The sequence below is a fragment of the Myotis yumanensis genome, unplaced genomic scaffold (assembly GCF_028538775.1).
Source record: "Myotis yumanensis isolate MYYU_CA2020_CCGP unplaced genomic scaffold, mMyoYum1.0.hap1 SCAF_3, whole genome shotgun sequence".
In the NCBI taxonomy this organism is placed as follows: Eukaryota; Metazoa; Chordata; class Mammalia; order Chiroptera; family Vespertilionidae; genus Myotis; species Myotis yumanensis.
In genome coordinates, this window is record NW_027223754.1 from 195,753,018 (window position 1) to 195,775,636 (window position 22,619).

Genomic DNA, 22,619 nt, shown 5'->3' on the forward strand with positions numbered 1-22,619 from the left:
TTGTTCCTGTAAACCATGAAGCTATGAGATTGTTTGTTACCCCCATCATAATTTAGTTTAAGGAGACTACCATCGTGATTTATATTGGCATTTGGTTGTTGCTACAACGAAAACCTCAAAATGTGTAGTACTGGCTACAGAGCAGATGGTGGGCAGCAAGGAAAGTGTTATTGGAGCCTAGAAAGATGGTGACTCATGTTGTCCTATGATGAATTATTTGGTAAAACTGTTATCTGCAGTAACTTGGTAGCTTAAAATATACTAAATAAACATGGAACTTTAGATGAAGGATTGGGAAACAAAAAGCATGGATTGGTTTATTTTGCTTGTATTTGCCAAGGTACTATAAGAAAGATATGAGTGCAGAAAAGAACTGGCTGGTTTTCAAGCAGGGAAGAATGAAACAGTCCAAAAATTTTGGGACTTTGCAGAGTTGAGTTTCCATCTCCATCTGGTAACAGATAAAACCAAAAGTATTTAAAATATAGTCACCTGAAAAGAACTAAACTAAAAGTATGGTCAACATCCATACTTTTATTAAATCTTTGTATTTCTTGTGGTGCATGATGGTATAAAAAGGTTTGGGAACCATTAGACTGAAATTTTATGACCAATCAAGAGAGTCAGATAAAATTTCATCAGTATATGCTGCTTTATGCATGTGTGAGCATCATTATCTAAAGCCGATTTAAATAAAATTTCTGAGACATAGGTAGTGAGAATGTTGGTTTGGCTGCTCCTACAAAGACCCTCAATACTAGTACTTTAAATGAGATGGAAGTTTATTTTATGTAATAATCTGGATATGAGAGTGGTCCAGGACTAATTTTATACCTTCACAGTGTTGGGGACCCAGGCTCCTTCCATACTGCTGCTCTGCCTTCCTAAGGGCATTGCTACCATTGACATCCAAGAGGCCTGTGTGTGAGAACACACCGTATGCACTGCCTTAGAATTCCTTGTCTTCACTTGTCTTCTGGGTCCTCAACAATTTGCTGCATTCTCAGGCTGATTCCATGCTGGCCTGTTTGATTCTACCACCTGAGGCCACCATCTGGAATTTCTGGCTCCTCTACCACTTTTGAACAAAGATGAAACACTGTACCACAAAGTATGAGATTTGGCATCTCCAATAGCTACCTAAGGGATTAGATGATCCAACCTGGAAGTACAGATGTGAATCTTGATCAGCGGGGTACAAAAGACAGGAGGAAACAGCAGGCACATTCTCTTTACCCTCCCTTCTTTTGGACTACACCAAGATTTGGTATATAAAAATCTATATAGCCTGTTGAGAGATATCCCACATAGCTGAGCAACTGGCTGTGAGTTTTTTCACGATGCATTGGCCAGCATTGTATTTCCTTCCCATCTGTCTCTGGTCTTAGCGCTTTCGGGCTGCTAGAAGAAAAATACCATACACTGAGAGGCTTAAATAGCAGAATTTTATTTCTCAGCTGAAGGCTGGAAGTTCAAGATCAAGGTACTGGCAGATTCAGCGTCTTGTGAGAGCCCACTTTGTGGTTCATGTATGGCTGTCCTCTTGCTGTGTCCTCACAAGGCAGAAGGATCCAGGGAGCTCTCTGATGTCTCTTTATAAGGTCACTAATCCCATTCATGAGGACTCCACCCTCATGACTTAATCACCTCTCAAAGACCCCACCTACAAATGCCATCACATTAGGTATTAGGACTTAACATATCGATTTTAGTATGTGTGGGACGGGGTACAACATTCATTCTATAGCATTCCACTCATACCCCCCTCAACTCACATTCTTCTCATGTGTAAAATTCACTCATTTTGCCCCAACAGCTCCACAAATCTTAACTCATTCCAACATCAACTTTAAAGTCTGAAGTCCAAAGTCTCATCTAAATATCATCTAAATCAGATATGAATGAGATTGGAGGTATAATTCATGCTGAGGCAAAATTTCACTCCAGCTGTGAACCTGTGAAGCCAAAGAAGTTATGTGCTTCCAAAATACAGTGGTAGGACAGGCATAGGATAGACATTCTCATTCTGAAAAGGAGAAATAGACAAGAAGTAAAAAGGAGAAATGATAGGTCCTAGGTAAATCCAAACCCTAACAGGGAAAACAACATTAAAGGCTTGAGAATAATGCTCTTTGTTTGGCTCCATTCCAAGCCCACTGGGGTGGCAACTCAGGGGGACAACCTCACAGTAGCTCTTTGCCTGCACCCCTTTGTCTCCAGCCCTCATCCACGGCGGTTCTCTGCCCTGGGTAGGCATTTCTTTCCAGGCTGGGATATTGAGCCTCTGGCTCTTCCCCGAAGTCCTGTTCTTTGAAATCTAGAAGAGGCAGCCATAGGGACTTTGCCTGTGCACTCTGCCCCTGGCAGGGATGGTGCAGCACAGATGTTGCCAAAGTTTGTGGCCTGCCCCTTTGGAGGGGCAGCCATGGGTGCCTGCTGGAGTTGCATCTGGGGGCAGCTGCAGAGACCCTGTGTCTCTCGTTTGAAACTGCTCTGCCCCTGGAACTCTGGTCTGTTATTGGAGCGCCTGCCCTGAGGAGCTCTGAATTGCCTTTGGAGTCATTCTTCCATTGTCTTGAACAATAGCTCCCGGCTTCTGTGGAGATGACTGAGCCACACTAATCTTCCTATCAAATGTTCCCTTGGCTACACTCTCAGTGTTCTCTTCCAAACACTTTTTATAATAGAAATAGGCTGAGAGGTTTCCAAATCTTTAAATTCTGCTTCCTTTTTACTTGACAATTCCACCCTTAAGTCATTTTTCTCTTCTCACTTTTTACTATACGCAGTCAGGAGGAGCCAAGCATCACCTTCAACACTGTGCTTAGAAACAGCTCCAGCTAAATATCCAGTTTCATTATTTTCAAGTTTTATCTTCCACCAAACATTAGAATATGAGCACAATTCAGCCAAGTTCTTTGCCACTTTATAACAAAGGATGGCCTTTCCTCCATTGGTCAGTAACATATTCCTCATTTCCAACTGAGACCTCATCAAAATGGCCTTTACTACCATATGTCTTGATTTCTACCAACATTCTGTTCAGGATGACTTGGGCGTCCTCTTTGAATATCAAAGCTTTCTCTACAGCCTCTCCTCTTTTCTTTCTGAGCCATCACTTGAATTTCCCTTAAAAGTTGTTCACGGCAAAGTAGGCTTTCTCTAGCATGCACCTCAAAACTCTTCTGACCTCTACTCATGACCCAGTTCCAAAGCCACTTTCATAGTTCAAGGTATTTATGCAGCAATAACATGTCTCAGTACCAATATTTGCATTAGTCAGGGTTTGCCAGAGAAATAGAACCAATAGGAAACACATCCCCCCCCCCCCCCCCCCCCCCCCCCCGCACACGAACTTATTATAACAAATTGATTCAACTGATTATGGAGGCTGTCTGCAAACTGGAGAACTAGAAAAGCCAGTGGTGTGATTCAGTCAAAGTTCAAAGGCCTGGGAACTAGGATTTCCAGTGGTGTAAGTTCCAGTCTGAGACCAAGGACTTGAGAACTAGGAATGCCAATGTCCAAGACGGGAGAAAATGGATGTCCCAGTCAAGTAAGGAGAACAAATTGATGCTTCCTCTGCCTTTTTGTTCTATTCGGCCCTCAACAGCCTGGCTGATGCTCACCCACATTGGTGAGGGAGATCTTCTTACTCAGACTACTGATTCAAATGTTAATATTTTCCAGAACCACCTTCACAGACACACCCAGAAATCAGGATTTACTAGCTATCTGGGCGTCCCTTAGCCCTGTCAGTGGACACATAAAATTAATTGTCATAGCCCCTGCCTCACTTCCCTTTTCTCTCATTCTTGCTTGATGGGAATTATACTACCAAATAAAGCACTAGCACTTAAGCTTTTGCCTCAAACCTTGTGATTTAGGGAACCCAGATAACCAGATTTTTAGGTTAACACAGTAAGAGTGAGCTGTAAAAAGTGCACCCTCAGTATGGGATTTTAGAGTTAAATCACCCACTGTCTAACAGCAATAGGGAGCCAGTGGTTGTGGTAGGTAGAGTGGTAATCACCCTTTGTATGCAGTTTAATTGTGGTGGGCATATTCCTCATTTTCACCTGAGACCCCAGGTGGAAATGACTTAAGGGTGGAATTGTCAAGGTGAGGGGATTTCAAATAGCTGTGGTGCTTAGTCAGTATGGGGGCAATATTAATTATAGAGATTGTGGTGTGGCTTCTTTTGAAGGCATTGGAAGTCTTGCCAATATATAAACAGTCTTAGGGCAGTTAACTGACAATTTAAGTCATGCTCTGAGAGTCAGAGCAGCTTTATTACAGCTCAGGGCAACTACAGGGAAGACTTTGCTGAAATTCAGGCCCCAGATCTGATTATATAGCAGAGATTTTAAGAAAAGAATGGGTCCCAGAATCTGGAAATGGAGATATTTAGGTAGACAAGCTTAATAATTTTGAGCTTCTAAATTCCTCTGAGCTCTCCAGGCGGGCAGAAATAGCCTCTAACCACTTGCCAAGAGCAACAGTCTCCGCTTGCCTGCGGGAACACACATTAACCTATCTAATCTGAAGCAGGTGCCTTTCAAGATGATTCCTGTTGTCCTTAAGATATGCCTCCGACATCTTTCATTAGCTCCTGGCTAAAAACCAAAGTCAGGTTTCAGCACAGCCTGAGCAGGAAAGTACAAGCTCTGCTTTGGGGGAAAAAATAGCCCACATGCCAAAGGAATTGCAGGATCTGGCTAACAGGTACTCACTGAAACTGGGGGAACATGTGTAGGAGTGTATGTTGTTCTGTTAGACCAGCAGGACAGAATACAAACCTGGATAGTGTAGAATTAATTAATTTGGGGGTACCTACCGATGATCCAGGGTTCCTAATAACTTGAGATTGCTTCTTGAAGCACAGATCCGATAATGTTCTACATCAAATGGAGTAGAGATGGTAGAACTTCCATGGTATCGAATTGAAGAAAGGGTCAGAAGTCTCAGAGAGTGGGAATGGTAGAAAGGATTTATTAGGTATGTGCTCAGAACCCACCACTTGGCTATGTTTCCTGGGATGGTCAGAGGTATTTCCTTCACTGAGTTTGTAGGAATGAAGCAATGAGATGAGCACTAGCACCTTTGGAGAAGTTGCATAGCTTCTGTTTCTGTACACCAGGGTTGATAGTAGAAGATTCTGCCATGAAGTTTAGCTTCATAATATTAGTGGGGAAGATTTAATTCCAGAACAGCAAAGGCCAGGTGGTAGCAGTTAACAAAGGCTACTATTGTAATTATCATAAGGACAGTCAGGCCACAGTGACAATGAAAGTGCCTTTACCTACAGCAGGGGTGGGGGACCTTTTTTCTGCCAAGGGCCACTTGGATATTTATAATGTCATTCTGGACCATATAGAATTATCAACTTAAAAATTAATCTGCTATATTTGGTCAAATATTTAATTAACTCACCCCTAATGCCTGGATAGGGCCAGACCAAAAGATTTTGCAGGCCTTATATGGCCCATGGGCCGGATGTTCCCCACCCTTGACTTATCTGGTGGTAGCTAATGTATCATGGTATTAAAGGGGCAAGATGGATAAACCTGCAACAAAGGTGTTGCTCCACATGTATAATCAGAAAACTCAGAATGTTACCCATCCAAAGTCCATGTGCCCAACACTTTGAAAGGCCAAAACTGAAAATGTCAGACTTGGGGGAGTAAAGAAAGATTTATTAATGGAGAAAACACCAACCAAGAAGATGAAGGACCTAGTCCTCAAATCTATCTAAGGAAGTACTGAGTTCAGGTTCTTTTATGTCAAGGGAAGGGGAAATTGGGCAGGATAAGAGGTGATTGATGACCTGAAGATGTCTGGGTGCCAGCAGGCAACTGAGGAAGATTGTGCTAGTTGATGTGAGTCTGATGATGAGGTTCCTGCAAATCTTTGATAAACAATTCGTACTTTCCTCATCTCCTCGGGAGAGACACTATCTGGTAAGGGGCTGTTTTGTAAAACTCAAGCTGAAAGCAAAATTCTTCTAAGGAGTAGCATGTCTATATGTAAGACTAAGCAGAAGCTATAGCCTGAAGGCCACGGAACAGACAGGCCTGAACAAGATGGAGTCAGAGAGGCTGAGCATCTCACTCAGTTACAATGACATTGCAAGCAAAAGTCTGAAATCAGTTGCTGCAATAGAAAATTGTGATTCCTCATTTGGTTCCAGATCTTAAGCAGTTCACAAACTCAGAACCTTTGAAGAGGAGACTTAGTATTTAGCAGACCTCTAACACCCAATCCCTGGTCTGTAGCATTAGAGCTGTTATGGGTAGAAGAGTCAAGTGGAGACCTTTGAAACTATCCATACCAAAGTGTTAAATTAGAGGCAATACTACACTTCAGAGGGATAATTACACTGCAGAAATTTGTTCAAACATCATCAAAAACTTGAAAGATGCAGGGATATTACCATCTAGACCGCAGCGGTTCTCAACCTGTGGGTCGCGACCCCTTTGGCAGTCAAACAACCCTTTCACAGGGGTAGTCTAAGACCATCCTGCATATCAGATATTTACATTACGATTCATAACAGTAGCAATATTACAGTTATGAAGTAGCAACAAAAATAATTTTATGGTTGAGGTCACAACATGAGGAACTGTATTTAAAGGGCCAGAAGGTTGAGAACCACTGAGAGCTATGTACCACTCGTGAGGATTTTAGGTTTTGAAAACTTATCTTCCAATCTGGCCTGGATAGTGTTACTGATCTCTTTGTCATAAATCCTGACTACAGACTCCCACTGGTAATCTGTAATAAATTGATTTACCTAAGCCGTATCTGTATCTGGTCTGAGCCTGCTATTGATACTTATCAATATGGTGTTCACACAGTAGGTTATGCATTAGAAATATATTTCCCCGATGTATGTGTGTGGCTTGTTTTTCTACCTTTGTGGTGGTATTTTTCATTGTTCCAAAAGTTTGTTTTAATCTATTCAAGTTGATTAGATTTTTTTTTTTTGTCTTTTACTTTTAGGAAAGCATTAATTCATGACCATATATACATTCATACATTCTGTTAGAATTTCTGCTAATACTTTTAAAGCCATTTCATATATATTACATAAGATATATGTTACTATATATATATAATATATATTTATATTTATATAAATTACATATTACTTCATGCTTCATGACTCTACATTTACTTTATTGATTATAACTTGTTTTCCTACTAATTCTGCCTCAGTGTCTATCCGTGGTTTTAGTTGGCTACTTCTGTCTCATTTGTTGACTATATATAACCACTAGAGGCCCAGTGCACAAAATTCATGCATGTGTAGGGTCCCTAGGCCTGGCCAGTGATCAGGGCCAATCAGGTTCCCTACCTCCTCAACTCCCGGCCTCCTCCTTCCCTTGCTCCCTCAGTGACCACTGCTGCTGGTCGCCCGCCATGTTCCTCGCCCCCCCCTGGTGGTCAGCACATGTCATAGTGAGCTATCAAACTCCTGCAGTCGAACTCCTGAGGGACACTTTGCATATCAGCCATATATATATATATAGTAGTAATTTGTGCAACTGTGATTAGATATAACCTGCCTTGCTCCAATCTGTCTTTCATTCTGCCATAATAGTTCCATTTTAAAATACATAAAATACAGACTAGATCATGCTCTTCTCTGTTTAGGAGCTTTTGATGGTTCCCAAGTAAATAATTATATTAGCAAACATTTCCATAGCACTTACTATGTGCCAGGCACTATTTTATAAGTTTTACATATATTAACTCATTTATTTCTAAACAAAGCAAAATAATGAGGTAAGCAGTATTATTATTTCAGCCCCATTTTACAGATGAATAAACGAAGGCACAGTGAGGCTAAGTAACTTGGAAAAACTGAGGATTCAAACCATGTTTTCAGGCCCCTGAATTTGGGCTTTAACCTGTATATTATACTGTTTTTCTAAGACTCCCCACTGAATACAGAACTAAGTTAAAATTTCTTAGCACATCTTCCAACTACCTACTATATTTGATAATGTTTCTCTTTCTGTCTTATTTTCTGCCTTTGGATCTACTGCAGTTGGTGGTTTACCACACTAGACAGGTTACTTATGTAACTTGCTATTTATATTTATGACTGTACCTTACTCAGGCTTTTCTATCATTCAGGGATAACCTTCTAAATGTTTTATCTTATATCTTTTCATTCACTCATTCCAACAAAGATTTGAGTCATCCTCTATGCCAGTTGCTAGGCTGGGGTGCTAGGTCATCACAGCAAATAGGCAAATCCCCGTTGCAAGGGTCTTTCTGTTAATATGTGGCAATTACTGTCCAGGGCTAAAACACCACCCCTTCTACCATCCTCGGTTCTCTTTCCAGTTCCAAACTCCATGTTGAGACTCTCTTAGCATTTTTTAAACCTTCATCACAGCACATTTCACAGCATGTCATTTTTAAAAAATTTTAATTTTTGTTGATTTCGGAGAGGAAGGGAGAGGGAGAGAGAGAGAGAGAGAAACATCAATGATGAGAGAGAATCATTGATGGGCTGCCTCCTGCACATCCCCCACTGGGGATCGAGCCCTCAACCCTGTATGTACCCTGACCGGGAATCCAACCATGACCTCCTGGCTCATAGATCAACGCTCAACACTGAGCCATGACGGCTGGGCTCATAATGTACCTTTTTATCATGGTTAGTTGTGTGTCATCTGCTTCTTGTAGGGAATGGGTGGGTTCATTTATTCATTGTATATCACCCTAAAATATGGTTGCTGAATGAAGGGATGAAGAAGTTGAAAAATAAAGTCTACATTAGATGGTGAGGTGGCAAGGGGAGCACTTTGTGCTTTTAAAAATATGCCATATATATGTACATATTTGGAACAGTCCAAATGATTAAAAGCTAAATTAGGAATAGAAAGAGTATTAACCTTATTATTTCTTTCTCTAATAGTTGCTTTAGATGATAAAGACTCTGGGATGGGCAAAAAGGAGCCCTGCAGCCTGCAAAGACACTAATTATAAGGAAGCAGCAATTTACATTATTTATAATGAAGCTATTTACATTTCTTAGCCCTGTCAGACACAACACTTTCAGAGCTCCATTCTTTCACTATGGCGAACAGAATAAAGCAGAGTGACAAGGAAATAGAAAAGATATTCGAATAGCTGCATCTCATTACAAGAAAGATAACACCTCAAATATTTAAAAAAACGCTTCAAATATAATTTAAATGGAAGAAAATGAAACTCATTTTTACCACGATGATGATTCAGAGTATAGCACCCATTTAAATTATTCAGACAAGCTCCAAAATCTACTGAAGGTTAAGCATTGCTAACAGTATGTGCAAGGAGAAAAATGACTAAGATGCAATGTTTCATAATTCAAGTATTTGAAATTAATTAGTCACATTTCCATTACCAGTGACTTTGAAATGTGCCAGCACTATGACTGAGGTTGTGAGAACACCCAGGTCATGGAGAAAAATCCTAACTTTATCTGTTTTATTTTTATTTTCTTTCCTCCTCTCTGGTCACTTCCATTTAATTTTATCTGGCAGTTTCACTTTCATCAATATAATAGCTAGTACTCAGTGGCAAATTACACCAGCCTTTTATACTAACTGGACAAGTCTGTTATGTGAGAACAAGGATCAGACGAGACGAGAAAGATTTACCAAGCTGGTTGAAAAAAAGAGATTTAAAAATACTTTTTTTGTAAATGTACCAAGGAGGAATATTTTTAGGGCTAAATTTTAAAAAGTCTTGCCACTAGTACACATTAATGTTCAATAGTTAAGATTGAGTAAAATGCACTTTAATTTAGAATATAGTGATAATTAGGATATGTTTAAAATACAAATGAATCAATAAAAAGTAGTCATAATTGTCAAACACAGACATCACTCCCAGAGTTATAAACCTCAAGAGACAAATAGAGGGAAGAGAATGGACCAGCTGCATGTACTTGATTTTTAAATTGCTTGTCACATATTTTTAAAATTTCAATTTGATTGATGTGCTTAGTGTTTTGGAGATGGTCAATACAACCTATTCATTTTGAACAAAGGCTTTGAAGTCAGAAGGCTAAGACCCGGTTGGTCCCTGACTCTAGGGTTTACTCTGACCTTGGTCAAATGACTAAACCTCTGTACACTTTGGTTTCGTAAACTGTGAGATACTAATAACATCTTAAGTTGTGAAGCTATTCTAATGACTAAATAAGATAATGTTTCAAATGTTTAGAACAATGTCTAGTACATATTAATGATGATAATCATCATTATTATGAGGTCTAAATTAAAAAAAAAAAGGAATAGTTTGAATCTGTAAGTTTGGGCTCTCCTATTCGCGGGCTCTCTGTCCAGAACCTTCATTCTCCCCCCTCAAAAAAATCCCCCGCCAAACCTTCAGGGGTATCAATTGCTTTATGGATTTGACTCTTTCTTCCTTTGCCCTCCAGGGGCCACTGTGTTTCCCCCAAAAGCGCGTTGGTTGGATGCCTGGTTGCCAGGACACCGTCGCCAGGCAACCGCGTCTGTACACTCCGGTGCTGGTCGACATGGCGGCGCACGGCCGTTCCTCGATCACCTCCTCCAGCATGTCTGGCATCTCCGCGTCTCAGCCAGGACTGCCGGTGCCCCTGCTCCCCGTCTCCGCCACAGTCTCCAAGACCCTGCAGTCGAAGGCGAGCTCCCTGGACTCGCTGCCCAACCCCGTCTGCCACGAAGACACGTTGCCCCTCGCCGTGTTTTATGGGCCGCTGGACGCTAAAAACCCACTCCTGGCCTCTCTGGAGAGGGAGATACAGGAGTTGCTAGGCTTTATGAAGAGAAAGGAGGCTTTGTCGACAACGGAGGAGAAGAAGCATGAGTTCAACCGGCGTGGGTGAGCGGAGGCGGGACGGGGGTGGGGGGACAATGGAGGAAGGGGACGGGCGGGAGGAGTTGGCCGCTGGGGGCGAGGCGGGGATGCCGGAGAGGAGAGGACGCAGTGGTCCCGGAGCTTGGACCGCCCTAGGTCCCTGGATATGCCAACAAAGTTTAAGAAGCGGAGATGAATCGCTTTTCCATCCTTAATTGTATCTTTGCTTCCTGCTTGGTTCAGTGTTTCTTATTCGTTGTTTCTGAGTGTCTCCTTATTGCTACTTCAGACCAGTCAGTACTTTCCAGGCTCGCTCACAGATTTTACAAGTTTCCTTGTTGTGGGGGCAGTTTTGTGTAGGGAGGAAAAGGAGTCACTTTGAGGTCGTTTATGTTCTTGAAAAAGTTCTTGAGGCCGGCCATGAAGTATACCATTCTGTGAACACACGCTTTGAATTCCATTTTATAGTCTTCTTAGGACCACAGTGACTTTTTCGTGATTTTGTGACTAATTTTGCACATCTGTTTGCTGTTTGGGGGTTTCTATCACTATGTTATTATCTTCAACTGCAAACTACCTGTTGTTAAGTTTCTTTTTTGTTTATGTTACTATCTTTTTCCTCCCAGTCAAAATACCGTGCAAACTGAACAGTTATAAATCTAAACACGTGGCAAAGAACAGCAGAATAGTGAATCGTTTCAACTGATATTTCTATTTATGCATTTAAAATGAAGAGATCGTTTTAATTTATGTTTATTATTCTTTCATGTATTTAACTATTTATTGAGCACCTACTATACATCAGGTACCATATTAGGAAAACATCAAGTTAGCAAAATACATAAAAATTTGTATCCTCATGCAACACATTATTTTTGTGACTACAGATGGCTACTAAACACATCTGTAAGGAAATTATGTGGCGATAGTGGTGGGGAGAAAATTAGAGCAGGTAGTGGGGATGGAGGATATGGGATGAGTGTTGCGATTTAAAATGGGGGTGATAGGGAAGATGCTCAGGGAAGGTCAGGAAAAGCGGCCTTGGAGAAAGATGAGCAGATATGGTAGCAAGTGATGAGTATTTCTGTAGAAGGAACTTGCCAAACAGGAAGACTGGCAAATGTGAATGTTTCTGGATTAGATTGTGACTGTGGGAAGAACTGGTTTCTGGCAGGAGCGAGGGAAATCTTGAGTTTAGTATTTAGGTATATTAAGATTGAGATGTAATTCAACATTCAGGCAGAGCCATTATGTAGGTACTTGGACATTTGGATCTGCAGGTCAGATATACATTTGGGATTTGTCAGCATATCAATGATATTTAAGTGGTGGTACTTGATGGAATAGTTGAGGGAGTGAGTGGATGGAGAAGAGAAGAGTCCCAGGACTGAACCCTGGGATGCTTGAACATTGACTATGGGGGGAGGGGAGGATAAAAAAATAAAAACTGGTAGAGATTTAAAAGAGTAGCCAAGAAAGTAGGAGAAAATCAGTAAGTGAGTGGTATACTGGAAGCCAGGGAAAGAAAGTGTTCCAAGGAGGAAGGGATGACTGATCAACTGTGGCAAATCCTGATGATGGGCCAAGTAATATGAAATCCAAGAATCAACCAAGGAGAGCACATTACATACCTAAGCTATGTATATTTGTATTTAAATTATTTCCATCTTTGTGCCTTAGCTAGCACTTTATCTTTCCATCTCCACAGCCAACATTCCAGTTCAAACCACCACCATCTTGGATTTTCCCTGCAGCTACTTGATGCTCAGAAGTATCCTTCACATAGCAGTCAGGGCGACCTTTATGAATAAATCACCCACTCCGCTATTTAAAGACTTCCTATTGCCCTCCCTTGCTTTTTAGAATAAAATGGAGACTTCTCATGATATCCCCAGAGTCTGAGGATCAGTAAGAACAGGACCTGCCCCATCTTTAAACAGACTTATTAGAGGGTCACAAATGTTAAGGATTAACATGGACCTTAGCAATCTAACCTCTCCTACAATTTAGGTATTTATTTTTTTTATACAACAATTTTAATTGAGTGTCTATTATGTGCCAGGCACTGCCCTCGTTGTGAGGTATACAGTGGTGAACAAAATAGATATGGGAATCTGTGCTCATGGAGCTTGTAGTCTAGAGAGGGAGATAGGCTTCCAAATGAGTCATTAAGTCAACACAGAAACAAGGGCAATGCAGGGAGAAGTTACTGAGCACGTGTATGTGCCAGGCATTGTACTAGGTGCTGGGGATACAGCCGTGAACCAGACAAAAATCCTCGCCCTCTTGGTGCTTATATTCTAGAGGAGGAAATAGATAATAAGCATATTAAGCAAGTCTATTGTATGGTGACCTAGAAAGTGATACATTCTAAGGGGAAAAATGAAAGAGAGGAAGGGTTACGGGATGGGAGACAGGAGGTTGTCATTTTCAATAAGGTGGTCAGGATAGAGGCTTGAGCAGAGGTTTAAAAAGAACACAGCAGGGGCATTTCAAATGAATGGTGAGGGCAGTGACAGTAAGCTGAGATTAGGAGGAGGGCTGGCAGTTGACCAGGCAAGGAGAGAGGATAAATAGAGAGAACAAGCATGTGGGAAGATCTTGGCAGGAGAGAGTCAGGGACTTTGGAGGCATGGACAGAAGCCCATTTAGCATAGCTTGCTGAGTGTGGGTGCAGTGGCATGAGGTGAGATTAGAGGAGCAGATAGGGCCCTGGAAGGTTTTAGAGGCCATTTATAGAGTTTGTGTTGATTCCGAATGCAATGAGAAACCATTGGGTAGTTTTTGGCAAGGTACTAACCTCATGTGATTTTGTTTTAAAATATTATTTTGGTGATCTTGTTCAAATGGAGCAAGAATGACAAGGTGGAGACCAGTTAGGAATACAGGAGGTAGGATTTGCTTTTCTAAAATGTTTGACAGATGGTTATTTCTTACAATCAACATTTGTTTCCTTTTATAACTGTAAGATCTTCCACAAGCATAAAAATTCATAGTCTTCAAAATGTAGATTTTGATCAGACCAACAATGTCATTAGATTTAGAGTCTACTAAATTTTTAAAAGGTATGCTTTTGTTATAAACACATAAGATTTAGATATATGGTTTATATAGTTGTGAATTTCTATTTTAGAAAATTCTAAATATCCAGCAGCAGCTATAATCAATCAGAAATTCAAACTGTATTAACATTCTTCTCTTAAATGATGTATATTATATAGTCTATGTTATATTTTCCATGTTTAATCATTATGTAAGCCATTCCCAACGAGCAGTCTTAACTTGATCTTAGGGTTCACTTAAAAAAAAAGAAAGTTCTTTTATTATATAACCTTGATTGAATTAACAAAGCTGATATTTTTCTTTTATGAGTAACAAACCTAGTCATCATTATGTCACCCATAAGGTTTGAAAGAATTAACTCTTTCATTTACATAATTTAGGGGTTGGAGGGATTGAGCAAAAAGGAAAAAGAATCATGGACATGCACAGCAGTGAGGTGATTGCGGGCAGGTGGGGGTGGGTGGGTGGAGGTGAAAGGGCAGAGAGGAGATAAATGGTAATGGGAAAAATAAAATAAAAATTTAAAAAGAATTCTAGCAAGATGGTGAATTTTTCGGATTCATTATATTTATTCTAATGTTGTAGGATTTCATGAAGCATCAAATGAAACAGAAAAAGGTAAAACAAACAAAAACCCCCAAAGCTTCTACCTTTTTAAACTTCTATGGGCTATATTTGCCACACCATTTATTTGGTATTGTTATTTAGTACTTGTTTCATGTGTTCATTTTTTAGCCACTATATTATTATTCAGTCCACAAAGACAGGAATACCCTACCCCCTACTTCCCTTGTCACTCAATCAATATCATTTAATTACCTTAATGAATTAATTGACATTTCTGCTCAGGTTGTATTATTAATATCCCAACATGCATATCAAAGTACTAGAACCATTTTCAGTCCTTGACTTTAGATTCCTGTCTGTATTAGTTATTTTGGGCTGCCATACAAATACCATACATTGTCTGTCTTAAAAAACAGAAATGTATTTTCTCACAGTTCTGGATGCTAGATATCTCAGATCAAGGTTTGGAAGGGTCAGTTTCCTGTGAGAGCTCTCTTTCTGGCTTACAGATACCCACTTTGTCCTCATATAGCCTTTCCTCTGAGGAAGAACAAAGAGAAGGAAGAGGTAGGGAGGGAGAGAAAGAGGAAGGCAGGGAGAGAGGGAGGGAGGAAGGGAAGAAGAACCAGAGTAAGCTCAAGTGCTCTCTGGTGTCTCTTCTTAGAAGAGGATTAATCCATAACACTGTCCTTATCTGGAAATGTATGATAGGGTTGGACAACTGTCAAGGGAAATTTGGATTTTTCCTAGAGGCATTTATAATGTCTGATAGAGTGGGAAGGAGTAAATGTTAACTAAATGAATGAACAAAATAAGCAATGATCTGCTACCCCCTGAAACTTTGATTGGAAACTATGTTGAGAATACCGTATGCTTTGTTTTTGTTTTACTTGGTGGAATGAAGCATCGCCCTAAATGGATTGACTAGGTATTTGAATCCTTGAAGTCTTTATAAAAAAGAATAAAATAAAAGCAAAGAATGTTTTTTTTCCTAATCATTCAGCCATTCATTCATTGTTTCAACAAATATTGATTGTGTACCTACATGTACTATCTTCACTACTCTTGGACCTTGACAATTAATAATATAGTCGAGGGCCTTGCTCTCAAGGAGTTTATATTCCAGAGGATTGGAAGGCTCAGTTAAATATGTACTAGTTAAGAGCATGCATACACTAAGTCTCAGTTTCATCAACTGTATATTTGGGATATTAATATTACCCATCTTAGGGTTGTTGTGAAAATGAAATGAAAAAAAAAAAGCAAGTTAGCAAAAGATCCAGAACAGCTAACATAATATTGAAAACAAAGTTGGAGGACTGATAGTCGCTGACCTCAATCAAGACTTACTATAAAGCTACACTAATTGAGTGTGGTGTTGGTAAAAGTGGACAAGTAGATCAAAGGCACAGAGCAGAGAGCCCAGAAATAGGCACACATAAATATAGTCAACCGATCTTTGAGACAGGAGCAAAGGCAATACAATGGAGTAGAGATAGTCACTTCAGTAAATGGTATTAGAACAACTGGATATCCACCTGTAAAAAAAAAAAATTAATCTAGACAGAGACCTTATACTCTTCCCAGAAATTAACTCAAAATGGATCACAAACCTAACATAAAATACAATGCTGTAAAGTTCCTAAAAGATAACAGAGGAGAAATGTAGATGACCATGGGTCAATATGTTTTTATATAACATCAAAGGCATGATCCATGAAAGAAAGAATTAATAAGCTGGACTTCATTAAAATTAAAATTTTATGCTTTGTGAAAGTCACTGTCAAGAGAATAAAAACCAAGCCTCAGATAGGGAGAAAAATTTGCAAACGGTATCTGATAAAGGACTATTATCAAACTATACAAAGAACTTTAATACTCAACAGTAAGAAAAAACAACCTGATTAAAAGAGTGGGCCAAAGACCTTAACAGACCAGAGAAGATATTCAAATGGCAAATAAACCTAAAGAAAGATGCTTCACTTTATATATCACCTGGGAGATGCAAATTAAAATAACAATGATGCCCTAACTGGTTTGGCTCAGTGGATACAGCGTCTGCCTGCGGACTCAAGGGTCCCAGGTTCACTTCCGGTCAAGGGCATGTACCTTGGTTGCGGGCACATACCCAGTAGGGAGTGTGCAGGAGGCAGCTGATCGATGTTTCTCTCTCTCATTGATGTTTCTAACTCTCTATCCCTCTCCCTTCCTCTCTGTAAAAAAATCAATAAAATATATTAAAAATGAAATAAAATAACAATGATACACCACTACACATTTATTAGAATGGCCAAATTCTGGAACACTGACAACAACAAATACTGTTGAGGATATGGAGCAATAGGATCTCTCATTGCTGGTGAGTACAGCCACTTTGGAAGATACTTTGGTGGTTTGGTGGTTTTTTATAAAATTAAATATATTCTGGTAAACTGTTCTTGGTATTTGCTGGAAGGAGTTGAAAACTTATGTTCATACATAAGTCTGTACATGGATGTTTATAGCAGCTTTATTCAAATGGACAAATTTGGGAGCAAATGTCTGTCATTAAGTGAAAGGATAAATGAACTGTGGTACATCCAAACAATGGAATATTATTCAGTGCTGAAAGGAAATGTGCTATCAAGCCATGAAAAAACATGGGGGGATCTTAAATGCACATTACTTAGTGGACGAAGCCAGTCTGAAAAGGCTATATACTGGATGATTTCAACTATATGACAGTTTGAAAAAGGCAAAACTATGGATAGTATAAAAAGATCAGTGGTTACCTGGGGTTGAGGGTAGGGAGGAATGAATATGCAGAGCACAGAGGATTTTTAGGGCAGTGAATAGTAATATCATACATTTGTCAAAATGCATAGAATGTACAACACCAAGAGTAAACCCAAATGTAAGCTATGGACACTGGGAGATAATGATGTGTCAATGTAGGTTCATCAGTTGTAACTATGGTACCACTCTGGTAGGGGATGTGGATAATGGGGGAGGCTGTACATGTGTGGGGCAGGAGGTATATAGGGAATCTCTATAACTTCTGCTCAATTTTTCTGCAAACCTAAAAACATCTGTTTTATAAAAATACATATAAAGAGCTTCCATCAGTGCTTTACACAAAAGCAATGATTTTAGCTATACTTATAATTTATTAATAACTAGAGGCCCAGTGCATGAAATTCATGCGCTGGGGAGGGGGTTGTCCCTCAGCCCTGCCTGCACCCTCTTGCAGTCCAGGACCCCTCAGGGGATGTCTGACTGCCGGCTTAAGTCTGCTCCCTGGAGAGCGGGCCTAAGCCAGCAGTCAGGCATCCCTCTCACAGTCCAAGACCCCTCGCTCCTTACCGCCTGCCTGTTTGCTGCTCCTTACCACTCAGCTCACTCCACTTTAGCACTGCCATGAAGGCAGGAGAGGCTCCTGCCACCGCCACTATGCTCGCCAGCTGTGAGCCCGGCTTCTGGCTGAGTGGCACTCCCCCTGTGGGAGCGCACTGACCACCAGGGGACAGCTCCTGTGTTCCAAGTGACCTGTCGTTCTGGTCATTCCGCCGTAACAGTCACTTAGGCTTTTATTATATAGACTAGAGGCCCGGTGCATGAAATTCGTGCACTGGGGGGTGGGGGTCCCTCAGCCCAGCCTGCCCCCTCTCACAGTCCGGGAGCCCCCAGGGGATGTCCTATTGATGGACACCCATAGTCTGGCTGCGGAGGCTTGGAGCAGGCTCCGTGTGTGTGTGTGTGTGTGTGTGTGTGTGTGTGTGTGTCCACTGGGGGCTTGCCCCCAGACACGCCACAGAGGGTCGGAGCAGGCGCCCCTCTGTATTGATCTCTCAGGCTTGGGCGGGGCCCGACCCCTCCTCCTGAGCTGGTCATGACTGTGACGGAGTCTCAACCTCATTTTCATAATATATATATATATATATATATGAATGTAGAGAGAGAGAGGGAGAGATTAGACATCAACAAAAAGGCACATTGGAAAGACTTTGCACCAGATAAGTTTTTAAGGATTGCTTGCTAATTAATTGAGCTTTCCTACTGTGATGATATCATTTTATTTTGTGGTTTTTACAGTGCTATATCTTTGTTTAATATCTGGACCAAATACGCACCCCGGCTGCCCACTGCCTATTACAATGAAAAGCTTCTGAAGGTTGGAGATAGCCTCTGCGAAATGAAAGTAAGTGCCTCCAGAGTAAAGAGAGCCTAAAACCTAAATGATACTCATTTGGCTAATTATATTATTGTTTGGTTAATACCATTACTATTTTACATGATTTGATTATTGTTGCTGTTTAGAAAAAAATAAATGAATTCATAAAATTTTAATGAGGCACAGTAACCAAAAGAGTGTTTGTTTTTTAATTTTGTAGTTGAGATTTTTCCAGAGGTGAGATGTTCCTGAACAGAAAGACAGCTGCCTGGGGATGGCTAGGAGCAGAGGCTCTAGCTAACAGGGTGTGTTAGGCGCCCAACAGGAAATGCTGAGTCATCATGTTCCTACGGTATACAAAGGAGCCCAGACACCACTTCCTGTTGTTTTTCACATGGTTGGCGTTACTCAGTATACAACTCTCATGGCTTCTGGCCTTGCTACTGTGTTGCCTGTGTCCCAGTGCCTGTTCGAATGACTTTCAATTCCTTGTTAATGTTCTGCTCAATGTAAATATAGCGGTCATTCCATACATGCCCTGTTTCTTGCTCAGTATTGTATTCCAAATGGGAGTTTTCCCCTATTTCTAGTTCCACATCAATGCCCAGGTCTTAGATTGCTGTGGACTCATGGACTTGCTAAGACCACACACACCATCACTGACTTTTCAGTGAATGATGATGTAAGTTTTCCCTTCAGTTCTGGCATAGGCCCCAATTATTCCAAGTTAAATATGAGTTTTTGGCTCATCTAGGATCCTTGGACCGAGATTTATTTTATCCAAAGTGACTTTAGGCCAGACATTGGCCGTATATAGTGTCTTCTCAATCTTTAGTTTCTCAGCGTCATTTTCTTCCTATATTTCTATTTTCTGGACTTGAATCCTTTGATTTAGGAGGGAAGTTTATCTAATAGAGGATAAGATAAAAAGGAACTTTCATAATGAAGAACTAAGATCTATTTTCTGCTGTCAAAATGAGAGAATCACCTTAGCTCCATGCAACTGGACCATGGTTCTTAGAAACTTGAAAATACAGTTTGGAAAACTATAGGACAGTGGTTCTCAACCTTCTGGCCCTTTAAATACAGTTTCTCATGTTGTGACCCAACCATAAAATTATTTTCGTTGCTACTTCATAACTGTAATGTTGCTACTGTTATGAATTGTAATGTAAATATCTGATATGCAGGATGGTCTTAGGCGACCCCTGTGAAAGGGTCGTTCGACCGCCAAAGGGGTCACGACCCACAGGTTGAGAACCGCTGCTATAGGAAAAATAAAATGATGAGTTCCAACTTGTAAGCTGTATTTATGTGAAGTGGAATAACATTTTTGACAAGAATTAAAAGAGTGTTCCCTGTCCATTTTTATGCTTCTCCTCAATAGAAGGAGCTGGTGATACACAGCACGGTTGGGGTTGTTTGAGGAATATCCAGGTGGGTGGAGAGGATATTGGTGGAGGGAGGAGGAAGGAGCATGTTAGAAGTTGATAAAGCAAGTGGATGATGGGTAGTGACTAAGGATTCAGAATATTTCAGATAGAGAGGTCTAGATAGGATATTTTAAAATTTGCTTGAAGGAACAAAGAAAATGTTTTAAATACTTTTCACTGATGGGAAAGTGGGCTGATAAAGAATATATTTGTAATCCTGAAAATGAACTCGACTGGTTACTTTGGTTCTAGAATCTCTTTATTTTAGTTACAGTAAAGATCGTTTTGTTGGAATACTTTTGTTTTGAACCTAGATTTGAATTCATTATAGGAATCAAGTTAGAACAGAAAAGAACCAGAATTAATTAGTGACCAGTAACAAACAAGTCAATAGAAATAGAAACAAAACAGCATTTGACTGTGGATGCCTCCCAAGGGGCTACGTAACTTGAAAGGCAGTTGTTTGTCCTGACACACAGTTACAGGGGAGGAAGCTGAGTAAGGGTTGCAACAGACACATATTTCAGAGCCCGACTCACACCCACTGCTCTGAAACTCTCCAGATCAACTGTGCCTTGTGGGCTACAGAAATGAGGCATATGACTTTATAATGGGAATATAAGCATGACTTAGAGCTACAGAATCATAACTAACAGTAGCTCAGACTTTTTTGGCTTGTCCTGATGCAGCTTCAGAGACTGTTGACAGATCAAAGCGAGATTGAGCCAGCTCATCTGTGTTTTTCTCTCCTTCCTCTTTCCCCTCCCTTTGCCTTTCTCTCACCTTTCCTTCCTCTCCCCTTCTCCCTCCCCTCCTTCCTTTTCCATTTCCTTCCTTCTCTTTATCTCTCCTTCCTTCCTTCTTTCTTTCGCTGTCTCACTCCCTCATTCCCTTCTTTTCTTCCTCATTCTCTCTTTTTCGCCCTCCTCTCCCCTCTCCATCTTTTTATTTCCTTCTTTTTTGGAGCTTAGGAGGTATCAGAGAGGCAAGGCTAGTAACACAACTCATCTCCCTCTCTCACTGAGTGGGTGGATTACCATCATGGTGATATTGAATTTGGGGATATTCTCATCTTTAAAGTTATGATGGTCTTATCTCACAATAGGCTTGTTGTGAGGAGAATTAAATGAAATAATGCACATGAATTGCCTAGCACAGTGTCTATCACATGCGTTTGGAAACGATAGTGATAATGGTCGCAATAGTGTAATGGTGGTAGTAATAGTGGTAATAATCAAGATTGATATTATTAACAATAATATAAATAGTACCTAATATTAGTAATTATATAATTTAATAATTACTGAATATAATTTTAATATTTCTACAGATTTTAGTAAGAAAAATGGTATTTTGAAGTTTTCATCAAGTGCTCTTTTTATTTTAGGAGTATAAATTGGCCCTGTTACAGTGCTATGGAAGATACCTTCAGCAGTTCAGTATCAGCTTTGATGAGAATATAGCAGATATACAACAACTCAAAACTGTCTTTTTTCCAAACGGTATTGGAGACCAAACTGCTGCAAATACAGTAAGATGAAAGCAGCTAAAATAGTTACAAGTTGTGATTAGCTATGCAATATATCCTTTTGTTGAGAGCTGCTAAATGTCTTTCCTGTGCTTAGCATAGCATTTACTTGTGTGCTACAAGTTGCTTAATAAATGTTTTCAGTGCTAGATAAGAACGTATACTTATTAGACTTTGCAAAGATGCTTTGGAGATTGTATCACTATAATCACTCATTCATCCAGCAGACAGTTGTCATTATAATAACTTATAATAACTAATATTTGTAGGGTACTTTCAGTTTACAAACTAAAAAGATCTGATCCTCACATTAACTGTGTGAGTTAGATACTATTATTATTTTATAAAAGAGAAAAAGAAAGCTAAGCACAGAGCCTAACTATTGGTTCTGGAGATTAAACACAGATCTTCTGATATACAATTTTATGCTTTATTTCTGGCATACCAGTATTATGTTAATTGTTACCATTGATTCACTGGTTGAACAGTTACCATGTGCTAGGCTCTTCTATATGCAGTATATGAACTGTCATCTTTCAGCCTCATTATAGTCTCAAAAGTAGGGTACTATTATGCCTTTTTTACAGATGAGGAAACTGAGGCTTCTTAGAGACTAAGAAACCAGTCCACTTAAAGCAATGGACAGAGTTGGTGTTTGAACCCTAATCAGTCTGACTCCAAAGCTGTTATTCCAAACTTGATCATTCAAGGCCTTGGAAACATATGTGGTTTAGTAAGCAGAAAATCTCAAAGTATGTTTGGCTATATAATAGGTGCATGAATGGGAATACAGGGCAGTATAAGTTGGCACCCCATTGGGGAGAGTACGGAATGAAAAGCTTAGAACTTTGGACTTTTAAGGCCCCTCCTATCCCACTCTGGTCCAGCGCTCTCTCTCTCTCTCTCTCTCTCTCTCTCTCTCTCTCTCTATATATATATATATATATATATATAGCATTAGCCTGCTTTCACCTTGTCTCCCTGGCTTAGCACCAGTGCGCTTGTGAGCTCCACTGTCTACAAGGCTTGTATC

The 22,619-nt window shown here is 40.2% G+C and overlaps 1 protein-coding gene across 4 annotated transcripts in view; it reads left to right on the forward strand.

The window, feature by feature from the left end:
* The first annotated feature begins 10,543 nt into the window (after positions 1-10,543).
* CFAP54 (cilia and flagella associated protein 54) overlaps positions 10,544-22,619 on the forward strand; it is a 246,818-nt gene continuing 234,742 nt past the window's right edge. For all 4 annotated transcript variants that reach the window (XM_070410862.1, XM_070410863.1, XM_070410864.1 and 1 more), the window contains exons 1-3: positions 10,544-10,869; positions 18,547-18,652; positions 21,446-21,589. In XM_070410862.1, the coding sequence (XP_070266963.1) occupies positions 10,544-10,869; positions 18,547-18,652; positions 21,446-21,589 (576 nt within the window). The remainder of the gene's footprint in view (positions 10,870-18,546; positions 18,653-21,445; positions 21,590-22,619) is intronic.